General features: G+C 40.3%; 1 protein-coding gene and 1 long non-coding RNA gene across 9 annotated transcripts in view; one reads left to right on the forward strand and one right to left on the reverse strand.

The window, feature by feature from the left end:
• EGLN1 (egl-9 family hypoxia inducible factor 1) overlaps positions 1–20129 on the forward strand; it is a 71596-nt gene that overhangs the window by 14443 nt on the left and 37024 nt on the right. For 5 of the 8 annotated variants that reach the window (XR_014249078.1, XM_082407686.1, XM_082407682.1 and 2 more), the window contains exon 2: positions 12876–13001. The exons of the other annotated variants lie outside the window; for them this stretch is intronic. Coding sequence is in view for 4 of the 5 variants with exons in the window: in XM_082407686.1 (XP_082263812.1) it covers positions 12876–13001 (126 nt within the window). In the remaining variant the exon portion in view is untranslated. The remainder of the gene's footprint in view (positions 1–12875; positions 13002–20129) is intronic. 8 annotated transcript variants of the gene reach the window in all.
• On the reverse strand, positions 6598–12868 carry LOC309635904. Its single transcript, XR_014249095.1, has 2 exons — positions 7652–12868; positions 6598–7282 (listed from the first exon to the last, which is right to left on the reverse strand). It is a non-coding gene; the product is annotated as an uncharacterized lncRNA (long non-coding RNA).

Consider the following 20129-nt stretch of genomic DNA (forward strand, 5'->3'; position numbering starts at 1 on the left):
GTGTTGTTTCCTGCTCCCACTGCACATGTTCATGTGTTCATGTGTATTTTGCTTTTTTTTTTTTTAACTTGTAACTGACATTTCAGTAAGATTAATCTGAATTTTTTAAAAAATAAAAACCTTGGTAATAATAGAGCATCAGGGTTGGGGGGGGGTTGGGGTGCAGGGGAGGAGTGCCCTTAAAACAAAAATGAAACTAGAACTCATATTGGTTGGTTTTGTTTTTCTTAAAAATAGTTGCTATAACTGTTAGATATGAAGGGTCTCTTGATAGTTTTGGTAGAAAATATTTTTAATACGTGTAAGAATAATTTGTCCATCTTGCTTATCTCAGGATCTGTGCTTTGGTGTTGGGTAATAACTGTAAGGTTTTTCTCTGATGTAAAGATTCTTGCAGGTGTTTCTTTATCTCAGAAGTGTCTAGAGTCAGGGGTGATTGTTAACAGAAGCCAGGAGTAGGAATAGGACCTGCTCGCAGTACTTTGGGTGCTTGTCGTCGGGCTCTCTTAGCTCTGAGCAAGACACTCAGCACTCCTCCCGGTCTCCTCGTCTCTGAAATGGGAATAACGTTGGCCTGATTAACACAAGATATGTTGAGTAATTGATTATTGTAAGAAGCTTTTTAAAAAGGTGATTCTGGCTCTCATCAATGCCTTTTCAAATCACTAGGCCTTGGCCTTGGCAGTCCTTAACTCTCCACCTTTGCCCCCGTTTGTCGTGTTGGTTAACCTTAGCATTACACAGGAAAGTTCAGTTTTAGATGAAGAATTCTTAACTTGCTTTTAACGGGATACCAGAACCTTATTTTTCATTAAGAGCAATCTGTTGTTGCTTAGGCAGTTGGTACGTAGCCTTGGCACTGGGAAAAAAGAAACTGCTCAGTTGATAAGGGCACCTTGAACTGAATTTCACAAGTTGTGTTACATCATGGGTAGTGAAATAACTCAGTCCAAGGGACACCTTGATCAAAGGCTCTTTCTCTCTCCATGTTCTCCCCTTTAGCAGAATGAAGTCAAATGGCAATAAATATTTTATTTATAATCATGAATTGAATTATTTAAGGTGCATTTAAAAAATTGAAACCTTTGGACGTTAATTACTTTTAAGAGCTAGTGGTGTACACAGATGAGCTAGTACCTGTAAAATGATCGGATCAAATCTCACACAAAGGAGTTTATACTTATTTTATAGTTTTTATTGATGTAAACATAGATCAGATTGTTTGGTGATTTGTTGATATTAGTATTTACCTTATTTGCCATATAGGCTGTAAGTTAATAGGCTTTTAAAACAAAATCTGAGAAGTTAATTCTTCCTTCCCTAAAATAATGGGGGTGGGTGTTTGGGGTTAGCTATTTTTCAGTCATGCTTTATGTCTTTTATTACCCTTAGTAATATCATCTTGTGGCTATTACCATTTCATAGCATTACTTTGGTGTCTGCACTGTTGAATTCAATTCATAATGGTAATAATTGTGATTCTAGTGAAAAATGCATTTTAAGAAGCTCACGTTATCCTTGATATAAGAAATTACTTGTAGCTTCCACATTTTTCCTAAAATTGGTCATTTTTAACAATTGAAACCAGTAAGATGTGAACTACTCTACTTACATATTATAGGAAGTAGCTTTTTTATGTTGACACTGGACAAAATTATTTTAGTTGTTTACAAAGAAAATAAAGCTTATTTGAAAATAAAGAATTGAGAGGAAAGCAAAGTTAAACTACATGTATCCATTCCATATCTGTATTTTTCTTATAGAAATATATGCTATCGAGATATGGAAGAGTGATTTCTCTGAATTATACAGTACTTTTAATAATATAGATTATATACGTGTAATTTTCGTGCTTGCTATCTTTTCAGCTTGGGAATTGCATGTATATGTTAACTAAAGATCTTACGTATGGGAAGAGAGATTGCTCCTTTGTTTGTGACTTTATATGTTTTCTGATAATAAAAATAATCTAGCGCTTCAAAATCCATGAAGCCAAAACTGACAGAATAGAAAGGGGCAATAGACAAATTAAAAATTACAGGTAGAGATTTCAGTACTTCGTTCCAGTAATTGTTAGAACCAAGCAGACAGAAAATCAACAAGGGTGTATGAAAGATTTGAACACTGTCAACCAACTTGACCTAATTGACATCTGTTGAACACTCCTTGAAATAACAGAATAAAATACACTTTTTGCAAGCACACATGGGGAATAGACCCTATGCTGAGCCATAAAACAGGTCTCAGTGGACTTGAAAGGACTGAAATCATTTAGAGGCCGTTCTCAGACCACAGTGGAATTAAATTAGAAGTAAATAATAGGAAGAAATCTTGCAAATCCCATATATGCGGAAATTGAAAAACACATTCCTAAATAATGTCAAAGAAGTAATAGATATAGACGTAGAGGTCAATGGGCAGGAATAAGAATCCAGAAATAGGCCCACATTCAAAACATCAATTGATTTTTTTGTTTGTTTGTTTACAAAGACACTAAGCTAATTCAATGCAGGATAGTTTTTTTTTTAATTTTATTTTTAAATAAATGGTTTTGGAATAGGTGGATGTCTATACGGAAAAAGTAAACATGACCCTTACCTCACTTCATACAGAAAAAATTAATTCAGAGTGGATCACTGACCTAAATGTAAGACCTAAAACCATAAACATTTTTAAAAGAAAAAAATAAGAGAAAAATTTTATGATCTTAAGATAGGCAAAGATTTCTTAGGACCAAAAAAAAAAGGATGAACGATGAAGGGAAAAATAAATTGACAACTTGGACTTTAAACATTAAAGCGTTTTGCTTATTGAAAAACACCATTAAGAAAAAGACCCTTTTAGGAGAAAATATTTACAAAACATATCTGACAGAAGACTTTTATCTGGAATATAGAAAGCTTTCTTATAACTCAATAATAAGAAGGGAAACAGCCCAACAGAAAAAAGGGCAAAAGATTTGAACAGATATTTCACAAAAGAAGATATGTGAATGACCATGTACGTGAAAAGATTCTCAACATGATTGGTTATTAGGGAAATGAAAATTAAAAGCACAATGAAAAACCACCGTATATACACTAAAATGGCTAAAATTTAACATACGGACAATACCAACTTTTGGCAAGGATGTGGAACAACTGGAATCCTTACACGCTGATACATTCCTTCATCACTTGTGGGGATGCAGAGTGGTACGGCTACTTTGGGAAACAGGTCAGCCACTGCCCCAAAAGTTAAATACATATAGACTCATCATATGACCCTAAGTATCTAAGTATTCTACTCCTAAGTATCTACTAAGAGAAATAAAAACATGTCCAGATAAAGACTTGAGTATTACTCATTATCCTCAAAAATAGGAAACAACCCAGATGTCCATCATCCGGTGACTAGATAAATAAAATATGGTACATCATACAGTGGGATACTCTTCAGCAATAAAATGAACTACTCTTTTATTCAACAATGTGGATGAATCTCAGAAGCATTGTGCTCAGTGAAAGAGTGTACCATAAATTATTCAGCTCCTTGTGTTGGAAGTTTGGGTTATTTCTAATTTTTTGCTCTGACAAATAATTCTGCATCAGATATTCTTGAAGGTGAATCTTGTGCATTTTAGTAAGGTTTTTATAAGAAAAATTTCTAGAAGTAGAATTGCTGGGTTGAAGATTATTATATACTTATATTGCTAACATTTACTCAATGCTTACTATGTACCAACCACTATTATTAGTACTCCTTCTACCCAGATTATCTTGTTTAATTCTCACAACAACCATATGAGGTGTAGATACTATTATCTTCCTCATTTTACAGTTGAGGAAACTGAGGCACAGAGATTTTTTTTAAAAAAAACTTGTCCCAAATCACACAGCTAGGGACTTAGGAGCCAGGGCACAAACCAGGATAGTCTAACTGCAGAGCTTGACCTCCTAGGTAAGACATGTGAAGTATGTTTCTATTTATGCATGTTTTAGGGGAATTGTATTTACTTTTATGTTTCCTACTTGATCTTGCTCAATGCATTATAGAAATTTCTTAATTTTAAAACATTGGGGATAAGCCAAATATTTATCAAGCGAGTCTTTCTCTTTCCTTACTGAAATAATTTCAGAAATGCACTATTGGAATGTTGTTTAATTTCAACACAGACAAACTCATACTCAAGAAAAATACAAACTGTTCACTTAAAAGAACAGTCTTTTGATGGTATACAAATATAGTGTACAATTCTTTTAACAGGTTAGTTTTTTCACATAGATCATAAAAGGTATTGGTCAAGTAGTAAAGTTCATATTAACCTGTAACGATTTTCAAATAGGCTGTATATGCAGAGGGTGTTGTAGTTCCTTTAAGTGTGTAAGCTTTGCATTAGAATCATGTTACTGTCAGGGGCCCACTAGAGATCTTCTGAATCAGATTTTGAATCCCAGGAGAAGGCCAGACAACTTCTTAAAACTTAATAGAGATCCTAGTTCATATTTGGGTCTGAGAAAACTGGTATAAGATGTATTCTTAATCGATAAGGGATATAAGAAATGTGACATCTGATATCTCAGATACCCAAAGGACATTTATTAACTATTCTAAATACCTCTTAACAACCAATAAGTTGGCAAAGAAGAAATCTTTTATTAATGAAAACAGCTGGTTTACATTTTCTTGATTATATTAATCCCATAAATTAATGCTCTCTCATCTTTCTTCCCCAAGGCTTCTATACAAGTAGGCGATACCATCTGCCTTCACTTGGTCATCACTTATTTATTCCTTAACCTACTTATAACATGACATGCGCGTTCAGGTGCTGTTTTGAAACTAATCTTTTGAAAGGTATTATTCCCCTGTTATAAGTGGACCTGTCCTTTTCTTTCTGCTGCCTTTTTTCTCCTGTTTCTCTGTAGCACTTGATTGGAGGTAGTGTGTTATATTGGTGAAGAGTGTAGGATTCAGAGTCAGAATGCCTGGATCCTAAGCCTAGCTCTGCCATTGGCTAGTTGTGTGATGCTAGCAAGTTACCTGCCTTGTGTTCACATTTGTTTCACGGGATAAAAAGAGTACTTATGTCATGATTGTGGAGAGGACTAAATGAGCGAATGTATGACAAGCATTGTAGCTGGCATGTGGTAAGCTAGCAGAATTCCCGCTTCTTGTTGTTCACCCCTCCCTTTTCCTTTCTCCTTCCTCAGCTAACGTGATACTGCACCGCCCTGGCTTTCTGTAATCTCTCAAACCATTCCTTCTCTGTTGGCTTCCTTTCTTCTAAGTGTAGGTATTTCCCTCCCTTTGGCATCAGCATTCTTCTCTTTACCCGTAATACGGAGATCAGCCACTGGCTTTGAGATCAAGCAGACCTGGGTTTCAGTTCTAGCCCTGTTGCATGTTAGCTGAATGACCTCAGATTTTAACCTGAATCCTTTCCAAGCTCAGGTTTCTGACCTGTAAAATAGAGGCAGTTCCTTTTTTCCGGGTTATTGGGAGGATTAGAGATAACAGAATGCCCAGTATAGGGTCTGGCACACTAGTCGCTGAGTGAATGGGATCCGCTGCTCCTGCTGTCATTTCTAGCTTGTGTCATCCACTTGATCTCTTCCAGTTCTGTATCTTCAGATACCATCACTGAACTGTTGATTCTTTTTTTTTTTAATGTTGTGTATTTTATGTATTTATTTATGTATTTATTTTAGGCTGCGTTGGGTCTTCGTTGCTGCGCGCGGGCTTTCTTTAGTTGCGGCGAGCAAGGGCTACTCTTCGTTGCGGTGCGTGGGCTTCTCACTGCGGTGGCTTCTCTTGTTGCAGAGCACGGGCTCTAGGCACGCGGGCTTCAGTAGTTGTGGCACGCGGGCTCAGTAGTTGTGGCTCGCGGGCTCTAGCGCGCAGGCTCAGTAGTTGTGGCGCGCGGGCTTAGTTGCTCCGTGGCATGTGGGATCTTCCCGGACCAGGGATTGAACTAGTGTCCCCTGCACTGGCAGGTGGATTCTTATCCACTGGGCTACCAGGGAAGTCCCGAACTGTTGATTCTTAGTTCTGTTTCCCAAGTTGCATTTTCTTCTCTCCCTGTTAAGGTGCGCTTTCTCTATTTCTTACTGGTATTTTAGAGTTTTCATATCTGATATCAAATTAATTCTCTATCATCTTCCCTCGGAAACTTGCTCTTTATTGTGTGTTCCATTTTTTAATCCTTGTTCTTGACATCCTCCCAGCCATGGTACCTTAGCATTGGGTTGATTCATGCTGTCTTTCTGTCTGTCTCTGCTTCCTCTCTCAGCATGGGTTCCATTCTCACCAACACTGAGGCTCAAACACCCATCTTTGGCTTTCAGTTCCCACTATCTTTTTTTGTGTGCTTTTTCCTAATAGCCATGAATGTCATCTCCCTGCTTCCAGTATTCCTTGTTCTCCCTAGTCTATCCTTTACATTCAACTTTACATTCATCTTCCTAAAGTGGGGGGGTTAGTAGATTTTTCCCAAAGGGCTAAGTGTTTTAGGCTTTGGAGGTCCAACATTATTTGTTGCAGTTACTCAACTCTGCTGTTGTAACGGGAAAGCAGCCATAGCAATGTGTAAATGAATGAGAATGGCTGTGTTCCAATAAAACTTTATTTACAAAAACAGGAGGTGAGCTAGCTTTGGCCCACAGGTCAGGGTTTGCTGACTGCTGTCCTAAATGACAGCTCAGATTATTGTCAGTGCTTGCTTATATGACTTCAGGCATTCTGTAGCTTGAAAAATGAGTCTGAATTCCTTAGCATAGGATTTGAGATCTGCCTCGAGTTAGCTTTATTTCCCTTATCATACGTTGTTTATTCTAGCAAATGAAACTACCTCCTGTTCTTCGGACATGCCATGCTTTATTAGGGCATCTCATGGTTCTTTTGTTGATTAAGGTTTTAGAGTAAGCACTCTGTGTATTCTTTTTAATATTCCTCCCTCCCTCCCTTCCTTCCAAATTACTGCTTTGCATAGTATTTCTTGAAATAATTCCCTTTTTAAAATACTGACTGCCAGGTGGAACAGTTTTCCTAGCACCCCGCTTTCCTATTCTTATCTAAAGTATTTTGGTTTTAAGTGTTTTACTTCTCATCATTTGGAGAAGAAAAATATGATGCAATTACAAGGTTCCAGAAATATTAATTCTCATGCCAGTTGCTCTGAATGGTAGTTCCTAACACTTTCTTAGCCATTCTAGATGCATGTGTGAGTGATGCCGTGGTACATGGAAGTTCTTGGGGAAAATAGCTTTAGGTCTGATGGGCTTAGTGGCAGTTTCTTCAGAACCTGTTTTTTTTTTTTTTTTTTTTTAAAGTTACATTTAGTTGCCTTGGAAATATATTTATTTATTTTATTTTATTTTTGACTGTGTTGGGTCTTCGGTTCGTGCGAGGGCTTTCTCTAGTTGCGGCAAGCGGGGGCCACTCTTCATCGCGGTGCGGGGACCACTCTTCATCGCGGTGCGCGGGCCTTTCACTATCGCGGCCCCTCCCGTTGCGGGGCACAGGCTCCAAACGCGCAGGCTCAGTAGTTGTGGCTCACGGGCCCAGCTGCTCCGTGGCATGTGGGATCTTCCCAGACCAGGGCTCGAACCCGTGTCCCCTGCATTAGCAGGCAGATTCTCAACCACTGCGCCACCAGGGAAGCCCTCAGAACCTGTTTTGACCTCTGTATAGTAGTATTCTATTTCTCCTATCTCATCTCAGCCTTTCCGATCTCACTGAGTGATGAAGGAACATCTCTATTTGATTTTTTTCTCAAAAAATTTTTTAAAAATTTACAACTTCCAGAGAAGTTGCAATATTATTACAAAGAATTCCTGAATGCTCTGCATCCAGATTTCCCAAATGTTAACATTTTAGTGCATTTGCTTCATTTTTTTCCTGTCTCTCAATATGTATTCTGAAATATTTGAAAATAAATTACAAGCATGACACCCGTTACCACTAGCTACCTTAGTACATTGTTTTATATAATCACACAACAATAATCAAAATCAGAAAATTAACACTGATAATTCTGTTATCTAATATACAGATCTTATCCTGATATGGCAAGTTATTCCAATAATGTCTTTTATAACAAATGAAAATCTTGGATCATGCATTGCATTCAGTTATCATGTCTTTTAAGTTTCCATTAATCTGAACCAGTTCCTCAGATCTCCTGTGTTTTATGACACCTACATTTTTGAAGTGTACAGGCCAGTTATTTTGTAGAATGTCCTTCAGTTTGGGTTTGTCTGACATTGTTTAACCATTAGATTAGGGTTATTTGACTTTGTCAGGAATATCACTCAAGTGTTGCTGTGTTCTTCTCAGTGCCTCTTACCAGGAAGCACATGATGTTGATTTGTCCCTTTACTGGGACATTTCTGTTGGATACTGTATATCTCCCTTAGGGGTTGGGGGCATTCTGTATCAACTTGGTGGACACGTGAGCTCCTTGGAGCTCCCTTATGAGCCCTTGGAGCTCTTCCTAGCAGCATTCTAATTCCTTAAGTTAATATTTTTTAGTACTTTCTCTAGACATGTGCTGGGGACATAAAGACAAGTAAAACACAATCCTAGCCTTAACAGTACTCATGGTGTAATGCAGGGGTCAGCAGACGTTTTCCCAAAGGGCCAGATAGTCGTTATTTTAGGCTTTGTGGGCTACATGGTGTCTGTTGCAACTACTCGAATCTGCCGTAACGTAAGTGGCTAACCATGGAACAGAATGTAAAATTGAAATGACTATTTAGGATAAAACTGAGCCTTGCAAGAAATGTCTTGTTTATAGTGAGCTTCTTAGATCTGTATCTGCAGGCCCTTCTGCTATTTGCTGGAAAACTTTGAAAAGCACTGCTAGGCGTTTGGAGCCATTGAAGGATTAGAGGAAGGCAGGGACATCAGATTTTGATTTTAGAAAGTTAACTTGGATGGAGTACAGAGAATGGTTTAGAGCAGGTCATGGCAGTCCTGGAGGCAGGGAGAGGGGTCAGGAGGCTGTTACTAGGAATCCAAGGAAAAGATAAGGACCTCTTTTAAGGTAGAAGTACTAGCGGCGTAGAGATCCAGACATACCTAGCAAGGGATATTTGATCTGATTGATAGTATAGGGCAAGGGGAGTGGAGAAGGGTAAGTCAAGGATGATTTCTAAGCTTCTCTTGGGAAATTGACCAAGGTTGCCACTTGGTAAAGGAAAGAATATATGAAGAACATCAACTTGAAGACCAGGGATGACAGGCAAATAAGTTGTTCTGGAATTGTTGAGTTTAATATGCCTGTGTATGTACAAGTGGAAATTGGTTTTATAGGTCTAAGGCTGCAGAGAGCCATCTGGACTCTGGTGGTCAGCATATAGATCATAGCTGAAGCCACAGGATTGAGTGCCGTCCCCTGGAGAAAGAATTTTGCATACCAGTGCTAGTGCTAATTACAGAAGCCTTGTGGGAAGGAAAACTTCATTGGTGGAAAGGGCATGGGAGGAAAGCATATTGAAAGAAAAAGAAGGAAACCAAAAGACTGGTGTTTTAACCAAGGAAGAATAGAGGTGCAAGAAGATCAATAGTATGAAACACAGCAGAGAGGGTTAATTAGGATTAGAACTTGAGACATATATTGCTTTTATTAAAAAGGTGGGGGGGGCATAGTTTGGGACTTTGCCCAAACTTTAATGGTATCTAGGAGTCACTTGAAGATCTTGTTAAAGTAGAGATTCTGAATCAGTAAGCCTGGGGTGAATTCCAAGATTCCACATTTCCAACAACTTCCGAGCAGTGTGAACGCTGCTATTCTGAGAACTACCTAGACCACCCACAGTTATCAAATTGTGCATTAAGGCAGCCCAGGGCACTGTAGCAAAGTCACAGGGGTGCCATGAATATTTTTAAATTTCAAGGGAAATACAGCAACATCTCTTGGACACCACACCATTAGGTCACTATATTCCTTTTGGTGATGTCATACCTTTGTGAAGCTGGGTTTTCAGTGCTTACTGTGATTTTTTTTAAAAAGTAAGTACTGCCTAAAAATCAGTGTGAAACAGGAAATGAGGCTGATTCCAAGGTTTGAAAAGTTATGCAATGCCCAACAGACGCTAAATTATTAGGATTTAAATACTTGCTAAGTGGTTTGGCCCATACGACTTAATGAAGTGAACAATCAGATATTCCTTTTGGCCTAGGAGTGCCATGAAAAAATTACTGTGACACTAATTACTATGTGAACCAAGAAAGTCTGGGAACCATTGGCATAACTGTTCTTCATAGAAACTTACCTGTGGAGCAAAGCGGCCGAGAAGATTGGGTGGTAGCTGAGAAAGGGCTTATTTTAAAGTAGAAAAGACAGGTATGTTACATGCTGGGGGAGGGAACAGCTGAGAGAGAAACAGATGTGAAGATACGCAGGTAAAGGTGTTGACTTAGAATGAAAGGTCTCTGAGGAGATGAGACAGGATGGAATCTAGACCCTGCTTTTCCAAACCTTGCTCCAAACCCGCAGCATTGGTTTTCTGGAAGAAGCGCAGAATCTCACGTCCCACTGCAGACCTCCTGAATCAGAATATGGATTTTCAGTAAGATTCCCAGGTGATTAAATGTGTGTTAAAATTTCAGAAGCACTGTATAGGCAGGATTATCCCTCCATAGGAGAAAGAATGCCCCTTTTGTTTATTCCATCACTGTGTTGTATATCTTGTACACGCCAGCCGTTCTGATTGAGGGAAGTGAGGTGATGAGGCCTATAGATTAGATACATTAAGAATTCTGAGAGTAAGAAGTTGAAGAAGTTTCTACTTGATTGCCTTAATTACCTCATAGAAGTAGGAAACATCTCCATCTATTGAATTAAAGAGTTGGAGCTGAAATAATGGCCGGAAGAGGTAAGTGATGGAGGTTTGGAATAACCATTTTGAGGAGTACAAATAAATTGACGAGGATGAAATTGCCAAGCAATTCTGAAGGTCCGGCTGAGGTCAGAGACCCCTGTCAGTTGTTTAGGTGTTAGTCTGCATGGTAATAACTTTTTCCAGCAGTGCTGAGTAGCTTGGGTGTAAATTTGTTAGTCGGCAGGGTGAGGTTAAAGAAAAAATAAAAGGGCTAACAAAAACTCTATCCTGGATAAAGAAAGAAATGAAGCCACAAGGAGAAATATGAGAAGGAGGGGTAGAAGGATTGGAGGTCTTCTTGAAGGCCTATGAGGTCACACATCCTGGATTTGGAGGAGTTCTGCCCTTGTTCTTATCTACCAGGAAGAGGAAAATTCTTTTTTGTCAGGCTGTAGAGATTTATCAGGACTTAGTGATTGATTGGCTAAGAGGGAAGAAAGCTCAGTCTAGAATGACTCCTAGAATTCTGGTTTTAGAGACTGCTTAGAGTACATTATTAATCAGTGAGGAATTGATCTCCAGTGAGAGTTTTGTTTTGTTTTGTTTTGTTTTATATGGGGAAGTGTGGAGGCAGGATAAGATCAGATTTGGAAATGTCAAATTTGAGGCTGGATAGGGGACTGTCTAGGTGGAGATGGCTAGTCCACTGATAATATAGACATGCTACTCAGGAGAGGTCAAGTATGAAGATCAATTTGGGAGTCAGTGGTATAATAATAGCTTCTATCAATTGAGTGTTTACTCACTGTTAGGCAGAAGACTGAGCAGTTTATATGCATTATCACATTTATCCTCTCATCAAGTAGGCTTACACAAATTGTCTGTGGTCACACAGCTAGTAAGTGGTAGAACCAAATCCACGCCCTTCTACTACATTCTGGGAGGTGATTGATACCAGGTGTGTTAGATCTTCTCAGGTGTAAGTGACAAAAGAAAATGAAAATTTCCTCAAATGGGCTTAAGCAAGCCAAAAAAGAAATTAATTGCTTCCCATAACTATAGGTCTAGTGATTGACCTTCTGGCACAGTTGGAACCAAGGGCTCAAGCAGTACCATCAAAACTTGATCTCTCAGCCCTTGTTTTCTGTATTAGTTATTCTCTTGTAAGCTCTCTTCATCCTCTTCTCTCGCCAGTAGTTTCAGCCTTACATCCTGGAGATACACAGTTGACCCTTGAACAGCAGGGGTTTGAACTGCAGGGGGTCCACTTATAGGATTTTTTTCAAAGTAAATACAGCATGATCTGCTGTTGGTTGAGTCCCCAGATGCTGAACCACAGACATGAAGGAGCTGTGTATACAAAGGACAGACTGTAATTTATACTTGGAGTTTTGATTGCTCGGCGGGTTGTTGTCCCTAACCCCGGCATTGTTCAAGCGTCGCTGTACACAGAAAGAGAGCTTCTGTTTACCAGGGGCTCTGACCAAAATCCTTGAGTCGAGTCCCGTTGGCTCTGATTGGCCTGGGCTGTGTGCTTATTTGTGAACCAGTCTCTGACCAGGCTTGAACCATGTGCGGAACCTGGAGGGTACAGAGTGAGCCTCACCCGGACATAGGCACTGAGGATGACAGATGAGCATTGCCCTAGGGAATGAGGCTGCTGGAACGAGAATAGGGGGAAGGGACGCTGCGCAAACCAAAGCAGATGTCCACACACGGGCAGGGATGAAGTCCCCCTGTGACTGTGTGAGGAGTGTACCAGGAATGATGATAGTAGCTAACATTAATTGGATGCTTACTGGGTACCACGTGCAGTGCTAGCCCTTTATATGCATTCTCTTTTTAATCCTCACAGTAGCCCTTTGAGATATATACAGTCCACCCTCCTTACCCGTGGATTCCGCATACATGGATTCAACCAACTGTGGATCAGAAATATTGGAAAACAATATTCAGAAAGTTCCAAAAAGCAAAACTTGAATTTGCTGCAATGCTGGCAACTACAGTTGACCCTCGAACAACACAAGTTGAACAACACAGGTCCACTTACATGCACATTTTTTTCATTAGCAAGTACTGCAGTACTATACTATCGGCAGTTGGTTGAATCTGTGGATGCGGAACTACAGATCCGAAGGAACCTCAGATACAGAGGGCCAACTAGAAGTTATACTCAGGTGTTTGGCTGCGTGGCAGGTCAGTACCCCTAACCCCTGTTCAAGGGTCAGCTATATTCACATAACATGCACATTGTATTAGGTATTATAACTAACCTAGAGTTGATTTTAAATACATGGAGAATGTGCGTAGGTTATTTGCAAATACTGTGCTATTTTATATAAGGAACTTGAGTGTCCATGGATTTTGGTATCCAAGGAACAAATCCCCGTGGATACTGAGGGACAGCTGTACTGTTCATATCCCCACACGTAGCTAGTAAGTAGCAGAGCTGAAATTATAATCCAGGCTGGCCAGCTGCAAATCTTAATATACTTACTTAACCATTATACTATAAGTTGCTTTCTCTCCTCTATACCACCATAACATTTCTATACCACCATAACATTTTTTTTAAGGGCCTTTTATTTATTTATTTTTATTTTATTTATTTTATTTTTGGCTACATTGGGTCTTCGTTGCTGTGCACAGGCTTTCTCTAGTTGTGTTGAGCGGGGGCTACTCTTTGCTGCAGTGTGCGGGCTTCTGATTGCGGCAGCCTCTCCCATTGCGGAGCACGGGCTCTAGGTGCATGGGCTCAGCAGTTGTGGCTCGTGGGCTCTAGAGTGCAGGCTCAGTAGTTGTGGTGCACGGGCCCAGCTGCTCCGCGGCACGTGGGATCTTCCCAGACCAGGGACCGAACCCGTGTCCCCTGCATTGGCAGGCGGATTCTTAACCACTGCGCCACCAGGGAAGTCCCCGCCATAACATTTTATTTGTGTTTTTTTCGTTGTATTTTTCACAGTTTGTCTATTATAGCTGGGGAGTTACAGTGGTTTAGAGCATAGTGAATCAGACCTAGGTTACCATTTGTTCTGTATAATGTGCTTTTAATAAACATTTGTTAATGTGACTTAAATAACATTTACCTTAAATGTTATAGTGGAAATTCCTTGTTATTTTAAAAATTAAATTCTCATTTTTTCCCTTTTAAAATGTTTTGTGCCATTTATTTATTTGGGCTGTGCCGTGCGGCTTGTGGAATCTTAGTTCCCCGACCAGGGATTGAACCCAGGCCCTCGGCAGTGAAAGCACAGAGTCCTAACCATTGGACCGCCAGGGAATTCCCTGTGCTTTATATTTTAACCTCACAAGTGGCTTTTTATATTTAGCCACAGAACACTTTCTTTTTTTCTAAGACTTTTTATACCATCCTTGAGTATGTAAAATTCTAGTTGAATTGTTGCATTTTAGTGTGTCTCTAGAGATTATGAAAATTTTTTTTGTTAATCTTGGTTGAGCCTTTATAACAGTAGCTTCAGAATCTTACCCAGTATTTCTGTAAATGTTTTCTTTTTCAAAAAAACAAAACAAAATAAAGCTAATAGTGCTTCTGCAAGGCTTTTGTCATCAGAGTAATTTATTGAGGTCACCCCGTTTATTTATTAGAATTGGATATTCACAAAACTGAGCCGATATCCTAATGTGTCCGCATTTGAGATGTTTATTTTAAGCAGTGAGTGTTCTGTACTGACTAATAAAGTTTGAGTTTTTAGACCAATAAAAGTGACCAAGTACTGTTTAATTTTGGCATCCATTATTACGTGCATTGTGATGCCAGTCATATTTCTGCCAGTCCTGTCGGTTTGAAATGTCTCCTCTATGTCATTATAAAGGAAGCAGTGTAGGATTGGAAATTGGGAGACCCAGATATTTGTCCTTTGGATCTCTAGTTAGAGGGGTCTCTTAAATGAAGAGTTTGGACCAGACCTTTATGGTCTCTTCCAGTTTTAAAATTCTAGAGTTTCTGTTTTCAATTTCTGCTATATCAGAAGTACTGCCAGATGGAACGTATAGTCTTCGAGCTAGATTGGAAGGTTCTGTAGTGCAGGTTCCTCGTTTGAGAGCTAGAGAAAGCTGGCTGGACGACGTGGTCCACGAGCTCCGCCACTCAGCGGCAGACGTAGCAGGGACGGGGGGTTTCTGCCTCTGCTCCTCTTTCCTCAGAACAGTTGTGCCAAGGGGAGCACAGCTAGCATGCGTTTGTGTGACTAAAGAAACATTTTATTAGGCGTGTTGCTAGCTGCCAAGATGCATGAACGAGGGGACGCGCGTGAGAAGCCACATAGCGTGGAGCCTCAAAACTGGGCTGTGGAGTCCGGCAAAGCTGGGTTCACAGTCAGCTGACTGCTTAGCTCTGCGGCCTCAGGTGAGTGCGCCATTCCAGATCTCAGTGGCCTTGTCCATAAACTGAGGACATTAGCATTCTACACAACTGTTGTAAGGATGAAGATTCTATCAGTGCTTCGCAAGGTGCCTGGTGCATAGGAGGCTCTTGTAGAGATTATAATGAAGGTGTTCGTGAAGGAAGAAAGGAATTAAGATGTACAGAACTCTTTCCTTTGTTGTCTTGTTTAGCTCACGTCCTCGTGTGAGATAGTGCTAATTCTAATTTCTCAAATGAGGAGACAGCTCTGAAGGTTTGGGACTTCTCCCACGCCCCATAGCTGTCGGTCGTAGCTAACGCGGCTAACGCTCTCTGTTTCCCAGGCTGTGTTTTAAGCACTTTTTGTGTCCTAGCTTATTTGCCATGCAGGTCAGGTATACCGTTGTTATTTTCACTTTACAGACAAGAGAAATCAGGCACAGCAAAGTTAAATAACCTCCCCAGTGACCCAGCACATAGAGTGCAGGCAGTCCCTGTGTCCTTCCTTTATTTCATGTGGTGTTTTGGGAATGTAAAAGCCATGTTGCAAACTGGAAAGCACTACGTAAGATGGGGTGCTATTTTACCTTGGTCCCTGCACTCTGGAGATGACAGTCCACTGGGGATGTGTCTTCTCCATGCTAAACCTACTCACTGCTACCACTGTTACTTACTGGACATTGTTTGGCCATTCTTTTTTCCTTAATAATACTCCAGCTTGTCAGTATTCTTCCTCTAATGTGTCCCCAGAAATGGATACAGGCTTCAGATATGGCCTGAGTAGTACAGAATCTAGGAACTGTTTAATGTTGCCTAATGTCGCAGTAGCTTTTTAGTAACACAGTGGCTGGTTTAAGTTTATGGTCAACCCAAACTCCTAGATTTGGGGAGTTTTTTGTTTTTTAAGATATCTGTTGTCTAAACTGTGTTACCCCCATTTTATAGTTTACTCTGCCCCCCAGGAGTTGTGAGAATTAAATGAAAGAATGAGTGTAAAGTTCTTGGCACAGTGACCGGCACGTAGTAATACCTCAATAAATGGTGGTTTGTTTTCCTGTTATATATATTTATCTAAACTCTTCCCCTTCAGGAAAGTTATACTGATAGATTCTTCTATTTTTGTGATTCAAGATCATTGATAATGATCAAAATTTGTGGTCAGGTTGCTGAGTGGCCACATTTGGGTAGAAATAAATGTAATTGAAGTTAAGTTTAAGGAAGGGTTGTAGAGAAATGGGAAGTAACATTTGAGAATCATATAAACTATTCTCACGCTTCTACTGTTTGTTTTAAATTCTGTTAGGTAATTTTAACCATTGTGGTTTGGTTTGCATGTTAAGTGTTTGGGAGAAGAAAAGTTTGTATTGTTGCAGTACTACCCTCTGCAAAGCCTTTTAAGATATGAGATGTTTACACACACACACACAAAAAAAAATTGATGAAAAGGTAGATTAGGTAGAGGCTAAAGACAGAATAGAATCTCCAGGCAGACAGGGGCCAGATGCGGCATTTATAGAGAAGCAACCTGTTAGTTTGTCCAGCTCATGTTTCACCATCTTATCAATCAAATATATGAGAATTTTTTCAAGGTGTATCTGGTTGGTTCTTCGTAATTAATTTACTTAAAATTCTCTCAAACTGTATACAAAAGTGGAGCCTCACCTTAAGACTTCTTGCAACATTCTCTGCAAATTAATCACATCCTTATAACAGTGGCCCATCTCATGGCCCATCAGTGACTTTGGTTAGAGTCACTGGGCCCCATCGCCCTCCAGAACCAAAACAAAACTTCCTCTTCCGTCAGCAGCGTATGTAGAGATAATATTGAATAACAGTTGGTAAAATTCTGCCTACAGTAGATTTACACATAATGATGTTGATCAGATGAGCTGGATAGATCTGTTAGTAACAGGATTCAATAAACGTTGTGACATAAAGATTAACCTGGGCCAGCAGAAAACTGTAGCTCAAAGAAATAGGTGGCTCTGAAGAAGAGGGGAGAAGAAGCAGAGTGGCACAGATGCTTGTTCTGGAGGGCAGTGGGAACAAGGGTTGGAAATACTGGATGTCAGTACTTAGTTACTGGCAATATGCCTGGAAGTCACTAGGCATAAGGGTTTAGAGAACTTGAATTCTTAATAGTTGTTATGGAAATCTTGTATTCCTTTTAGACTGTTTTTCTAAACCACTCACTAGGTACACTTGAACATTCTTAAAAATAAGCTATGCCTAGGGCCAAAATAAAGTCACATGGTACTGAATGAAAACCAGTCTGTAGGCTTAATTTAGTAACCCTGCCTGTGTGTGTGTGTGTGTGTGTGTGTGTGTGTGTGTGTGGTGTGTATGTTATTTTTGTCATTCCTTGCAACTAGAAAGCTGTTGAACTTCAAATTTACTTCTTATGACCTAATAATACTTCTGTCAACCTTTAGCATAGATGGTAAAACTCAACTTCTATTTTAAATGTATTAAAGTTGTTTACATTATTCCCAACCTCCCCCCTTAGTCATTAATTGATTTATTCAGCACATAGTTGAGCACTTACGTTTGGCACAGATTAGTAAAGCCTGGTTCATGCCCTGTAGGAGTCCAAAATCTGATCGGAAAACCCAGAAAATAAGTATTATAAAGGTGTCTAGATATGGCAATTTATAAATAGTTAAGCAAGTATCCTCAGGATGATGTCAAAAGCAAAGAACGTTAAAGAGCATTAAACTCACTCCAAGTGATAAAAGTAGAATAGAGGTTAACTGTATTTGAACCGGGCCATAATTATTTTCTAAGACCAGATCTGGCTCTTACATGGATTACATTCCCGTGCAGTGATTTGGAGAGGCATATTAAACCCTTCAGCACTTAAAACAAGGCCCAGATAGGTTTATTTGTAAAACGTAGATAGTCGCTTTCCTGCATGACTCATGGAGCCGTTGCAGGACTGAAATGAGATGCGCTGTATGCAAGTCCTGTAAACTGGAGTTCTCTCCCAGTAAACTCATCCTCACAAATGCTGCAACCTGAATCTCTGTCAGTCACGCCACAAAAGCTTTTCAGAAGTGCTTGGTTCTCTGCCTACAAAGAGAGTTGTGCTGTTATTATTGAAAAAAAAAGAATCAGCTCATTATTGGAATTATTGATTTCTTAAGAGTCTGGAGTTATGTTTTTATGACCATGAGTTATATGTTCTTATGAACTCAGAAAGAGTGCTGACTCTGTCTATTAAATCTTAAAATGAAACGAGCATTTTAGTGACTACTGAATATCTCTCCAAGCATTGAGGTTAGGGCTAAGTTTAAACTTTTAAGTACTGCATTTGAGCCCATTCATTTTGGGAATATTTTTAAAAATCTGACTTTTGTTGTTACTGTTGCATTGATTCTACATCAAGAACATTAAAAATAAAAAACAAGCATTTTGATAAACCGTTATGGAAAAGAATATAAAAAAAGAATGTCTGTACATATATAACTGAGTCACTTTGCTGTACAGCAGAGAGTGGCACAACATTGTAAATCAACTACACTTCAATTAAAAAAAAAACAAACACAGGATTTGGAATCACAAAACAAAACAGAAAAAACAACCCAGGGGCTTCCCTGGTGGCGCGGTGGTTAAGAATCCGACTGCCAATGCAGGGGACACGGGTTCGAGCCCTGGTCCGGGAAGATCCCACATGCCGCGGGAGCAACTAAGCTCATGCGCCACAACTACTGAGCCTGCGCTCTAGAGCCTGAAAGCCATAACTACTGAGCCTGCGCTCTAGAGCCCACGAGCCACAACTACTGAAGCCCGTGCGCCTAGAGCCCGTGCTCCACAACGAGAAAAGCCACCGCAATGAGAAGCCTGCACACCGCAACGAAGAGTAGCCCCCGCTCACCACAACTAAGAGTAAAGCCTGCGCGCAGCAACGAAGACCCAACACAGCCAAAGGAAAAAAAAAAAAAAACCCAACATTTTTTCCTCTATAGAGTAACCCAAAAGAGGAAAGAGCTAGCTGTTTGCCAGCTCCAGTAAGAAAAGCAGACTCATTACTTTGCAGCTATACTTTGGTGCTACTCTATCACCTACTCAAGTGAATGAAAACTCAGAGCTGATTGTATCACTTCCTAGCTCAGAACTCTTCGGTGGCTCCCTGTTACCCACCAGATAAAATCAAGTTAATTATCGAGGAGCACTCACCTTCCAGGAAGGGGCTTTGCGTGTGTCCAGCCTCGTGCTCACACTTGGGGCTCCCCCTGCTGGCAGCTTATACACAGCACACGCCTGAGCGCGTAACACCGGGCTGTTCCTTGTCTTCATTTGTGACTTTTCCTTTTCCTGGAATGTTCTCCCTCTCCTCTTTGCCTAGCTAATTTGTACTCTTCTTTCAAGACCCATTTATCAGGAAGCTTTCCCTGATCCCAGCTTCCCCCAGTGGAATAATGCTTAGTGCCTAGTCTGGTCATTTTAATTGTTGGTTGTGTTGAAATGATTAGTTTTCCTTTCCGTTCCACTGGAATGTGAGTCCTTCAGGAGCGGGGACTGTCTTCCTACCAGCGTGCTCGTGAACCCTGAGTCTCCACGTGTTCAGAACTGGACCCCTCGTCTCCCGCCGCCCCTGCCCTAAGCCTGTGCCACCTGTTGTCTTCGTTCGTTTAGGGTGGTTACCGTTTTCTAGCTTCTCAAGCCAGAACCTTGGAGTCGTACTCTCTCTCTTGCCCCGTACCAGTCCCTCTGGGAATCCTGCTCGTGCCGCCTTCAAAACAGAATGAGAGTGCAGCCACTTCTTATCAGTGTGGTCCAAGCCGTCAGCGTACTTCGCCTGAGTTATTGCAGTGGCCTTCTCACTCACCTCCTGCCTTCCACCCTTGCCAGCCTTCAGTCTGTTTTCCACATCAGGGGTTGCAGACTTTCTGCAAAGGGCCAGATGGTAAAAATTTTAGGCTTTGTGAACCAAACAGTTTTTGTCACAGCTACTCAGTCCT

Source organism: Balaenoptera borealis, assembly GCF_965194805.1.
Source record: "Balaenoptera borealis genome assembly, chromosome: 10".
NCBI lineage: Eukaryota > Metazoa > Chordata > Mammalia > Artiodactyla > Balaenopteridae > Balaenoptera > Balaenoptera borealis.